Below are 13181 nucleotides of genomic sequence, written 5' to 3'. Positions count from 1 at the left end.
GAAGGTGAGGGCAGCCCTCACCTTCAGTTGACCCCACTCCTTTCTCCTTCTTGCCTACCACCCCCCCACTTGTCACCCCTCCACGTTCCTCCACTCCCCCCTCTCAGTGACCTCCCCCACTCCCCTTCCTCTGTCTGTGACATCATACGCAGGCTTGTCCAGTTGTGGGGTCTGAGCCTCCAGCAGCTCTTTCAGGGTGCTCACGTAGTTCCCTCCCACCACTTCCTTACTGCCGAGGACACCGGACAGCCGCTGGAGGGCCACTTTAGCTGCCTGCTGACATGCCTGTTTCTTTTTGCTGGAACCCTCTGGAGTGAACCAGAAAACATATTTTAAACATTATATAATACTTACAGTATATATCTATATACATTTGACATACACACAATATATTTACATTCAATACACCATGAAACATAACATTGTAAAGTATCCATACCGCCTACTGAATGTGGTGTTACCTGGGACATAGAAGGTGATTGGTCCAGTGAATCGAAGAGTGCATTGGTAGGTCTTCTCCTCTGCATCAGATTGGACAGCCTCGTCTGGGGTTGGGACATCCCGCGTATGACAGTGCTCCAGGACCACATCCTTATAGGAGGAAGCTGAGGTACAAGAGAAGAGTTTCCATGACCACAAGCATTTTGATGGACATAAGTGAAAACAGTAAAGGTAGATGTACATTACTGTACTGTAGGGGTCTTTAACCTGATTCTGGTAGATCCAACAGGAGAGCTAGTTTCTTGTAGGCAGACTGAACAGCCTCTGTCATTCCAGAATGTCCCTCTCCAGAGGTGATGTCAGTTTTAAGGACCACAGTGACACTACCAAAGAACACGGGGCCTAAAGACAGAGTTACATGGTAGAGGTTAATCAATCAGACACTGATACCAATTTAGGACTATTGGTCATTTGAGAAACAAAACATGGTGATATTATGTTTTAACAGATACTATTGACACAATATTTTTTACTCATACCATACATTTGATTGGCTGAGGAATACAGCACCTGTGCATGAGAGGCTTTGTGGTTGGTCTGTCTGGCTACTGGATGCCTCTCCCTCCTCTGTGTCATTGGCTAGCTCACTTAGGCTAGCACTGTCCTTGGCTAGCTGGCTCAGGGCCAGTTTAGCCACTTCCTGGTGCGCTGTCTTCGACCTTGGGCACACCTGAACACCTTCAAATGTCTGACCTCTCACCTGCACACGACCCCTGTAACCTGGACAAAACCATTTTGAGAGAAGCCAGAGGGTCAAGTCTTCACAGAGACACAGCTGCATGCATCTCCAACGTTTTCACATAATAATAAATCATTTATTTACAATCAACACATTATTATAGAGCTCTTTCCTGATATTATAAAGCTATTACATATAATATCATAAAACAACCCAGCATAAGCCACCATAAGACATCTTCTTTACACCACAGAATTGGATAAGGGCCAGGAGTTTTTCCTGACCATGTAACGTAGCCAGGATAGTCTGGATGACCGTTATGGGTGACATTTTGGGCATGTTAAGGAAGAACTCCAGGCCCAAAGCTAGGGATAAGGTTCTGACCTACCGAGGGCTTCCTTTATCTCTGAGAAGACAGGCTCAGGCCACCCTTGCCTCCTGGCCTCCTCATACAGATGGTTCTTATATTTGAGGATGTCAGTACTGAACTCAGGATCTGAAAAACAAACAGCTGCCATAGGTCAATATTTTTCCTCTGTTCAAGGTAAAGTCTGTCTGTGTGAAATTATGTAAATGTGGTGAACACTTAAAGTTGTACACTAGATTAATTTGTCGTCTAAGGCACTGCATCTCAGTGCTAGAGGCGCCACTACAGACCCTGGTTCAATTCCAGGCTGTATCACAACCGGCGGCACACAATTGCCCAGCGTCGTCGGGTTAGGGTTTGGCCGGGGAAGGCCGTCATTGTAAATAAAAATTTGTTGTTAACTGCCTAGTTAAATAAAGGTTAAATAAAAATGTGAATCTTTTAAGTAATTTTAACCCTCAAGTCTCTCTCTCCGAGTAGGGCTGGATTCCTCAGTAACTCCATCATCTGTCTCTCTACTATCTCTCTCTCTCGGTCTCTCGCTCTACCTGGGGTGTATTCATTAGTTGTATTCTGTTGCAAGACGTTTAGTCTGTTACAAAACTTTTTGCAATGGAAACCGTTTACTCCAAATGAAAAATGAGCGTTTCTATTGGACAAATTAAGGTAGGTCCCTTCCCGTTTGGTTCCGTTTACTCTGTTTGCTTGTTTGTTTCTAAGTGTAAACGGTTTACGTTAAATCTTTTTGCAACAGACAAAATGTTTTGCAATGGAATTTGACTAATGAATACAGCCCTGCTCTCTCTCTGGAAAACAAATGTTCTGAGTGGGGTTGAATCCATCTCTCTCTCTATGTTCCTCTTCCTCACTCACCGTGTGTGCGTGTGTTCCTCTCCAGTGTGTCCACTCTGACGGTGAGTGTGTCCACTCTTTCCTGCACCTCTGTCAGTCTCTCCCACTGTGGCGCCAGGCTCTCCTGCAGGTCATTGTTCCCCTCCAGAAACACCCTCACACACTGCAACTCCTCCAGCTGGGGGTACACACACACACACAAACATTTGAGGTGCCTTACAGTGAGGATGTGTGTGTGTGTGTGCGTGTGTGTGTGTGTGTGTGTGTGTGTGTGTGTGTGTGTGTGTGTGTGTGTTGGTTCTTCTATCCTTGTGAGGACCTAAAATTCCAAAAAGTCCTCACAAGGATAGTAAAACAATTCTCCCTCGTGGGGACATTTCCCAGGTCCCCATGAGGACAAAGGCTATTTTAAGATTAGGGTTACAATTAGAGTTAGGGTTAGGTTTAGAGTTATAAGTTAGGTTTAGGGTTACGGGTTAAAGTTAGGGGGGGGGGGATTTTGAATGGAAATACATTGTAGGTCCCCACGAGGATAGAATAACATGACGTGTGTGTGTCTTACAGTAAGGGCTGTCTCTCTGTCCTCTTCATAGCGTTGGGACAGACACTCCAACTTTTCCTTCAGTATCTGTTGTTCCAGACTCAGAAACTTCTGGAGTTTCAGCATGCTCTCAGCATCCTTATCTGCCGCAAGTGCAATCTTCTTCCCAACACAGCTCATGATAAAACTGAAGTCTGTATTCTGGAGCTGGGACAAAGATACCGGTCAGGTTCCCAATGTAAAAGTGAGGTATGGACTTAATAGCACACACACACACCTGTTCGATCTCCTCTGTCAGCTCACTGAATTTGGGGTAGTGTGTTTTCAGAGCCTGGCCCAGGTCTTTGATTCGCCCTAGGTAAGTTTCTAACTCCATCTTCTCCACCCGGAAGTCAGCCGAGTGCATCACCTGGTTCCTCACGTTGGTCACCTGCACACATACACACTGTCATACTTATACACAGGAAATGTGCGTATTTGTGAGTGTGAGAAAGTTTACCTGTGTGATAAGAGTTTTGGACTTCACAAACTTGGCAAAGTAGTTGCATTGGGTCATGAGATTGAGGAAGGCCGAGATGTCAAATTGGTCCACAGCGGTGTGGTCCATATTTCCACGGGGCATGTAGACCTAAACACACACACACACACACACAATGAAATACCAACTACCAAGGCAGGATGTAACACACTTATGATAAATACAGGAAGAGCATTACTCCAGATGTCGGTACTTTACCTTGGCTACCTCCCATTTTTTCGTAGGCCACAGGTACGGCTTGGAGTTACCCCAGTAGACCTGTCCGCCTTTACATGAATGGTTGGCCCAGATCTCATCTCTCCATGGCTCGCACACTTCACACACTTGAGGAACCTTACACAGGAACAACCATAGAATTACTTTTGAATTCGAAAACCAATTTTTTATTGCAAACACAAATCAATAATATTGAACGCAAACATTAACCCAAAAGTATTGAGAGCAATATAAATAGTATTGCAAGAAAATCATTTTGAAAGGTAAAAACAAATTGTAAATTAATAAAAAATATATATATAATCTGGGAAACATTTTCAATGATTACGCAATTGCGATGAAACACCTCTGACTGCTTCACTGCCTTGTTTTGGGTTTGCAAAGTTTTGGCATGTTCATTCCGGGTAGGCGGGGTTTGGGAGGCAGGAGGTATAAGATGCGTCTCTACTGGTCAACTGGTTTTGGAGAGACAGTTCATCCTCATTTAAAAGAAAATTATGGCCTGTACAGCTCACTGAGGTATGTTAATGCTGGCAATGCTGAGAGGCAACAGTGTCTTCTGATAACTAGCCAGCTAGTGTATGAAAAAAGGTTGATTGATTATTTATTTAACTTTTCCATAAAAAAAAAATATTTTAAAAAGGCTCAGTGGCCAGTAGCTAGCTAGTTAGCCCAATGGGCCTGACTAGTATAACTAGATAACGTCAGCTTTACAACAAGGAAGACATAGGGAAACACCCTTTGGTAAGTGTATTTTGGGTCTTGTAATTTCACATTTAGAAGATGTATTGAAACAATTAGCTAGCATGGTTATATCATTTCGATCACAGCCTACAAGCAAGATATGGTGCACTGAAGTAACTCTGAAGTTACTCTAGTGGTAGGTGGCTAGTCAAGAACAAAGGCACTACAAGCCCTTCTCATGAACCCCAGTGCTGTATGGCCCTGGGTTCCCGAGAGCAAGGGCAGCTTTTCACTACAGTGTGATTGTACTATAGACAATTTTGTTTAGCATTTGTTTCTTTTTTTGTGTGGCCTGGCTCACTGGCTGTGTGTGTGTGTGTGTCTATCTGTCTGCCCAATAAGCGATGTCTCAGTGCAGAATTAGACATTTATCCAAGTTGCTCAAAAAGTCCCATTTGAAAGTGTATATTTATTTTATTTACATTTGTTTTTACACCACGAGTTGCTCCTGCTGCTCCGTATCATTCAAATCAAATCACATTTTACTTGCAACATGCGGCGAATACAACCTTACCTTGAAATGCTTACTTACAAGCCCTTAACTCTATTTCTCAAACTGCATTGTTGGTTAAGAAAATTTACTAAATAAACTAAAGTAAAACAATTGTATAAATAAGTAACACAAAACAACAATAACGGGGCTATATACAGGGGGTACTGGTACCGAGTCAATGTGCGGGGGTGCAGGTTAGTCGAGGTAATTTGTACATGTAGGGAAGGGGTAAAGTAACTATGTATAGATAATAAACAGTGAGTAGCAGCAGTCTATGACTTGGGTGACTGGAGTCTGACAATTTTTTGGGCCTTCCCCAAATCTGTTCAGTCTCCTGAGGGGGTTCAATCCTACCACCGTCAGCAAACTAAATGATGGTGTTGGAGTCGTGCTTGGTCATGCAGTCGTGAGTGAACAGGGAGTTCAGAAAGGGGACTAAGCATTCACCCCTGAGGGGCCCCGTGTTCAGGATCAGCGTGGTAGAGGTGTTGTCCACCCTTACCACCTGGGGGCGGTGTTTAATCCCAGGGTTCTTTGCTTAGTGATGAGCTTTGTGGGCACTATGGTGTTGAACACTGAGCTGCATTCCATTTATCTAAACGTCAAGTGTCGAAGTTAAGGGTTAAGTTTAGGTACTGACTCGGAATGGTTAAGGTATGGGATAGGGTAAAAAAATATATATATATTTTTTTTAAATCAGTGTCCACCACTGGGATCAAACACGCAATCTTCTGATCCAGAGTCATGGAATTATACCCATCCACTATCCCTGTCCACAACATGTGCCCACTACTCAGTAAAGATGCGCTCCACTGTTGCCCCTAGTGCTTTCAAACTAATCAATTTTGTGTTCCAACCCTTAGGAAAGTATGAGAAAGGAGAGGTTCAGCTGGCTAAAGTCATTGCTGTGTGCAGGCAAACCCAGCAGTTCCTCCAGCCGACGGCCCCCTCCTGTCTTCCAGATGCTGCTGACCAAGCTGCCCTTCTAAGCTGCAAGGTCAGGATGCTCTCCCATGGGGAGCAAGGGCTGTAGTGGCACCAACGTGGCTGAAAAATTACTTGGTGCCCTAAACCCACATCTTCAAATGCTATTTACTTGTTAACTCCCTTTCATGGATTTAAGGCAATGGATTGCTACAACCATGGTTGAGTGGAGTTCCATCATATTCCTTACACCGCCAGTTCATTCCTTTAACCCCTTACACTCGTGGGAATTGGCCTACATAGATAGGGCTAAATTTAAATGTTTATTACATGAGAAATTAGGTAAGCAAAGCATTACCATGGTAGCAATTCTAAGGGAACCGTTTGGAGATCATGGGGAAATGTGACTAAAGACTAAAGGTGAGGACATGACGCTTCACCTGACAAGACTGAATCCAAGACTTTACGCGCATTTTACACTTACTGTACTTTTTTTGGGGTATCAAAATCTGAAAATACTCTAAATACATTCAGTGACATGACAAGAATATTGTTGGAAAATGTGGGGTTCTATTGCCAACATGACTTGCTAAAAGAAAAAATTATTTAAAAAAAAAAAAGGCCTTACAGTGTTAGACTTTCACTAGGCAATTCAGAGAAGCAGATGGTAATTTTGGTGCGCATGGAATGAAGTCATGAGTGCATTCAGATGTGTGGTCCACTGTAAATTATCTTCACAACACAGCAAGCATAGGCTCATTGTGTTCAGGACAGCCCCAGGGTATGACGTCATGTCATCTTGTAACTGTACATCAAGCATAGTGATGATAAACACTGACACTGTATATGACATGAGGTTTATGATGTGGAAATGTGAAGTGTACATTTGGATTCACCGGTGTTTGACTTGCTCGTATGACATCAAAGTGGTATTTATTATAAATCCTCAACGTCACATCTTTCAAAATATATAGAGTCCTCGTAACTTAAGGCATTTCCCTCACTCAGACACACAACATCCAATTCAGCGCTATGAAGTGGAGGCCCTTGAGCTCTGACGTCTTGTGTAGCATATTACTGTACAGCCACTGCGTTCCAATTTGCGTGCTTATCAATGTCCATATCTGCCATTTTCAACCCGCATACGGGTACGAGTGTAAAGGGCTTCGGCCAAGAGGGAGATTGTATGAATGCGTACTTCGGCTTAAGGGGAGAGGGTTGGCTTGTGTCCTGATTCTTCACCCTTTCTACAAAAGTGTGCACGAGTTCAATGTTCCTCATTCCTGGCCCTGAAGGGCAGCAGTGTTTAAATTGTTCCTTTTCCACAGGTAGTTTGGCTGATGATCTGCCTCCGTAGCTGAGAGAAGCCGAAGAGGAACATCACTTCGTTCCCAACAATACTACAAACACTTCTAACTGTACAGACGAGAATGAGTAGGGCAGACTTATCGCTGAATTGTGTTCAGTCCAGTTTACAGTACCAATTTGTTACCAGCCACATGTTCAATAAGGTATCCTGCAAATACAATTACAATGCAGAGATGTTCTTGCTCTTTAGTTAAATTCTGACAATCATATGTTGGAAACCATTATCAAGGAAAACGAGTTGAACACTTTGTGGAAATTGTACATTGCTTGAACATTCTTCAAAGGACAATGTGTCTATCACAGGTCTAAATGTACAGTAAGGGGTATGACCTTAATAAAATCATTTGTGATGGTTAATTGTGCAGACTGATTGATTTGTCATGTCCACGCTGCCGCAACCAACTACTGTAATTAAACACTTAGCTGCTTTATGCCTCTGATTTTCCAGTCGACATTAGTCAAGAAAAACTCTGTGGTAATGCCTATGTCTTGCAGCTTTAACAGTATTGAGTCAAGTAACAGCTTTGTCAACTGTCTCGCCAAGGACTAACTCAAAGATTATTGTAACGAGTGCGCTGAGTCGGGAAGCAAGTACAGGGAGTGTGTGTTTCAATAAGTAAACAAAACAATAACCGCGAAACACAAAACACGCCGACGTGAAAACAGAGAGGCGATAACACCCGAGGAGAGAACCAAGGGGAGAGAAAGATATAGGGAAGCTAATCAAGGAGGTGATGGAGTCCAGGTGAGTGTCATGAGGCGCGGGTGCGCTTGACGACGGTGACAGGTGTGCGGAATAATCAGCAGCCTGATGACCTAGAGGCCGGAGAGGGAGTATACGTGACAATTATGTTTATTACTATGGCTCTTCAAATTTGATAAGTACATAAAGGAGCTATTGTCACTGGCCATATACGTGTAGATTGAGGTGTTTAGAAAAAGTTGATTTTGACTTTGGTCTTGTTGCACTGCAGCTACCTACAAATGACCACAGTCATGTGTGAATCAACTTGCTAGCTAGCTTCTTAACCTGTTAGCTACCTAACATAGTTAGGGACTGAAGATAATTTAGATGTGTATTGTATCCCCTGAATTCTGGAATTAGCAATCAAGCTACTTTATAGAGTAACAAACAAGTATCTAGCAAATTATCTGGGTTGCATGGTAGCTATATATAACATACCCTTGGATGTAAACAAACTGGATCACTGGGTGAGGCTGACCTTTTCCCTCAAGTTTTCATGTACTGAATAAAAATATAAAGTTCAGTGTGTTTCCATTGTATTTTCTACTCTACCCATAGTTCTTCACAAAAATTAAATAGCAAATGTGCCTAGTCTGGTTTTAGCACATGTGCTCTAGCCAACAGCTGGCAGATACAGGGTGAGTAGGCTATGAGTAGGATAGGCTCAGGGTTGCCAGGTCAAGTTCAAATTTCTAGCCCAATGACACCTCAACCCACTTACCAGGCCTGAAAACTAGCCCAAAAATGTATTTTTTTTCGCAGCAGAAGAACAGTTGCCACATTTATCCAATAAACCCTTTTTCTATAATGTTAGAGCGAATTAAGAAGGAATATCTGCGGAATTTGTAACGATGTGAGCTAAGAAGCAAACTTCAGTTTTCCATCAAAATAATAACTATTGTGAGTTTAAGAATATGTCGTAAGAGAAAAGGCTAATTCGCCCTTATTAAATTTGCCAGATCATTTTCCATCAATGGATGTCGATTTAACTTGTTTTGACTGCTATGATTAAGCAATAAGGCCCGAGGAGGTGAGGTACATTGCCAATATTTCACGACTAAGGGCTGTTCTTAGGACACAGCCCTTAGCCGTAGTATAATGGCCATTTACCACATACTCTTGAAGTGCCTTATTGCTATTATAAACTGGTTAAACATATTTAGAACAGCATAATTGTTTTTTTGTCATACCATGGTACACGGTCTGATATACCACAGCTTTCAACCAATCAGCATTCAGTTTATAATTGTCTTTTTTTTTTTTTAATCCCTTTTGCACATAACTTTAACTTGATAAATCCGACAGGAGGATTAGAGGGATGAAAGTTGGACAGAGGATCTCGAAATTTCTGAAAAAAGAAACACTTGAACGAACTTCAAAAATGAATGCTAGGCTATTTTCTGGCAATTGTGCCATTGTGTTAGATGTATAAAATGGCCTGTTTGTGAGATTGACTCGTTATTTCAATAGGCATAGGCTACTGACTAAAATCTGTGTTTATAATTGCAATTCAACTTTGCCATGGTTTGCTGAGCTAGATGCAGGTGGCCTATAGTCCCTCATAGGCCAACATCCACAATGAAACTGACATTAAATGAGGAGAATGATACATTTGCGATAGAGCTGTCACCATGATAACAATTGATAGGATAATTCAATTAGAAATTATCCTAACACGGCCATTAATAATTGCCTAATAACACAAGGCTACAATAAAAAATTGAAGTTATAGGCCATTTATTAAAATCTGTTTGTCAGCTCCAGGTAGACTACACAAGTGGCACAAATTGATTTGCAATGACTTCAGTGATATCACGTTGAACATCTCATTCCAAAATCATGGGCATCAATATGGAGTTTGTGCCCCCATTGCTGCTATAACAGCCTCCACTCTTCCGGAAATACATTCCATTAGATGTTGGAACATTGCTGCAGGGACTTGCTTCCATTCAGCCACAAGAACATGTGTGAGGTCGGGCACTGATGTTGGGCGATTAGGCCTGGCTGGCATTCGGCGTTCCAATTTATCACAAAGTTGTTCGATGGGGTTGAGGTTAGAGCTCTGAAGGCCAGTCAAGTTCTTCCACACAGATCGACGAACCATTTCTATATGGACCTCACTTTGTGCATGGGGGCATTGTCATGCTGAAACAGGAAAGGACCTTCCCCAAACTGTTGCCACAAAGTTGGAAGTACAGAATCGTCTATAATGTCAATTTATGCTTTAGCGTTAAGATTTCCCTTCACTGGAACTAAGAGGCCCAGCCCGAACCATGAAAAACAGGCCCACAACATTATTCCTCCTCCACAAAACTTTACAGTTGGAACTATGCAGTCAGACAGGTATGGTTCTCCTGGCTTACGCCAAACCCTGATTCATTTGTGGGACTGCCAGATGGTGAAGCATGATTCATCCCTCCAGAGAACACGTTTCCACTGCCCCAGAGTCCAACGGCAGCGAGCTTTACACCACTCCAGCCAAAGCTTAGCTTGCGCATGGTGATCGTAGGCTTGTGTGAGGCTGCTCAGCCATGGAAACCCACTTCATGAAGCTCCCGACTAACAGTTATTGTGCTGATGTTGGTCCCAGAGGCAGTTTGGAACTCTGTAGTAAGTGTTGCAACTGAGGACTGACAATTTTTATGTGCTACGCGCTCCCAGCACTGTTGTTGCTGCTAGATGTTTCCACTTCACAATAACAGCACTTACAGTTGCCCGGGGCAGCTCGAGCTGGGCTGAAATGTGACAAACAGACTTGTTGGAAAGGTGGCATCCTATGACAGTGCCACATTGGAAGTCACTGAGCTCTTCAGTAAGGCCATTATACTGCCAATGTTTGTCTATGGAGATTGCATGGCTGTGTGCTCGATTTTATACACCTGTCAGCAACGGGTGTCCACATACTATAAATACTTTTGTGTATAGTGTATCAAACGGTAAGCAACAGTAGCCTACAATTGCATAGAAATTAATAGACTACATGACGGCCAACAAATGCAAATGTATCATTGTCCAAATTTAATGTCAGGTTTATTGTGGACTTATTCCCGTAACAGAAGCATCTATAAATTCCATTTCAAGTGCTCGAGACCCAAGAACTAAGCATGCGCAAAACCCTTTGCTTGATCAAGTTTTCCATAAGAAAAGTTGACTTTCAAATGCAGTTTACTTTAAACCACCTCTGAGCGAATTTATCTACAGCATACTAGTGAGCCTAAAGTCGTATTCCAGTCGTTGTCGGGGTTATATCAGTTATAGCGCATTAATAGGTTTTATGGAAAAGGGTATCTCCATAATGACAATCTAAATAGCCTACCTACAACTGGTAAAAAGTTGTCACGACGTGTGCGTGCTGCCGTCTCAATGACTCAGCAGCAGCGCTCTCAACCAGTGCTCTAAATAACACACACACACACACACACACACACACACACACACACACACCCTTCCACACCCACTCACTCAGTAACAGTCTGCTCACTGCTTGATAATCTGCAGCAACAGGTTACAACAATTTACAGAAAGCCGCAGACATGGCAACCCCGGGTAGATTAATCTACAGGGGGTTAGGGATCAGGGGTCATGGGTTGATCAATGAGATTATTATGGATAAACCCGAGAATGTGTTTTTGTCAAAAGGCAGTCAAGAATCGATCGTCAAGTCACCAGAATCGAACCCTCGATATATATTTGAAATACGCATCACGATCACCGAGCACTTTCACCACCCTGTGAAGATCGTTACATTTTCATCTGTAGCCTAATAAACTGTAGTTTCCCCGAGTCGTAGTGGAAGGACCACACGACATATCATCACGTGACTTCACGTTTACTTCAGTAGGATGGCTATTATTTCAACATTTACGCATAAAGGCGTTTCCACCGCCATTTCTCGCATAATTCATTTTACCAACAGAGATCCCAACATGTCGAACAAACACGTTTTCGGTCGTCATTTATAAAATTGTACCGAAACTTCCTGTTTCTATCACAACTGTGCAATTTATTTTATACGGTATGACTTCACTCCATACAAACTGTGGATGGAAATGTGCTTACTGAAGAAGAAACAAATCCATTAATTTACAAGTCACTTGTTCTTGCCTTTAAAAAAATATTTTCTTGCAATATTATTTATTTTTCCTCTCAATACTTTTGGGTTAATGTTTTGCCCTCAATATGATTATTTTAGTTTGCAATAATAATAATAATTTGGTTCTCGAATTCAAACGGTTTGTTTTATATTACAATCACAAAAGTAATTCCATAAAACAACAGTTGTAGCATATGACATCCGTGCATGGGCAGAACATATTAGGGACGGAAACTCAGATATCATGCGAGTTACATTTTAACTCACATATTTTAATCACCTGCTTTGGCCTGGGCACCCATTTCTTCAGGTTACATTGTGTTGTACATAGATCGCCTTTGTTTGCGTTCAGTTTGTTTCGGAGGTGATCGTGGTAAGTTTCGGTTTCGTGTTCCAGGAATCCTCCTAGTCGCGTTTTAAGACAATTCAGACCCATGGTCGTTTTAATCCAGTTTTTATAGTCGTCATCCTGAAACCGTCTGAATGAGTCCATGGTGAAACAAATGCTGTATCGTTGTGCTGGATAATAATTCCTCGGTACCGCCCGATTCTATCAGTCCCGTAACCGTTGAGCCTACATTACCTATGCGCTGGGTTTGACAGGCTGTCTGCTGCCGAACTGTCAGGCGCACAGGGTCCCGGTTCAACCAATTAGCAGCGTTCTCGCCACCGTCATAGCGTGTACGTAGATCGATTCCTGTACACGTCTTTTGGGGAAAGTTCTCTCACCTCCAAGATACATATTTAACCCGTTTATACCATATACTTTGCTTCCATGTATTACCACAGCAAAACAAACCTTCCAATGTACGGCAAGACATTCAAACCAATAATGATAGAAACGCAGGACATTTTAGTGATTGTGCATTTATGTATGTTTTTTTCAGTACGTGTTCTTGCTCTTACAGTTCTGGTCACTATTCAATCAAAGTGTCTCAATGTGATCTACAGCATAGACATACCTACATCTCAATATAACGAATTTAACAAATAAAACAAAGTATGGTCATGTTGGAGAGTTGTTTTTGGGGGACAATCAATTTCCCCCTCTGGTCCTCCATGATTTTAAAACGGAACAGTTAGGGTCTGTTCAATCAAAGTGTGGCTGGATTTACAGAGT

General features: G+C 42.4%; 1 protein-coding gene across 1 annotated transcript; it reads right to left on the bottom strand.

The window, feature by feature from the left end:
* Positions 1-72: 72 nt before the first annotated feature.
* LOC135558968 (uncharacterized) lies at positions 73-12701 on the bottom strand. The gene is made up of 11 exons (XM_064993232.1): positions 12342-12701; positions 3677-3811; positions 3440-3568; positions 3218-3370; positions 2962-3147; positions 2421-2577; positions 1569-1676; positions 1012-1221; positions 709-843; positions 462-605; positions 73-308 (listed from the first exon to the last, which is right to left on the bottom strand). The coding sequence occupies exons 1-11, from the start codon at positions 12552-12554 to the stop codon at positions 73-75; spliced, it is 1806 nt and encodes a 601-aa protein (XP_064849304.1). The 5' UTR covers positions 12555-12701.
* Positions 12702-13181: the final 480 nt, after the last annotated feature.

This window comes from Oncorhynchus masou, chromosome 17, assembly GCF_036934945.1.
Source record: "Oncorhynchus masou masou isolate Uvic2021 chromosome 17, UVic_Omas_1.1, whole genome shotgun sequence".
In the NCBI taxonomy this organism is placed as follows: domain Eukaryota; kingdom Metazoa; phylum Chordata; class Actinopteri; order Salmoniformes; family Salmonidae; genus Oncorhynchus; species Oncorhynchus masou.
This window is presented reverse-complemented; position numbering and strand designations above follow the sequence as displayed.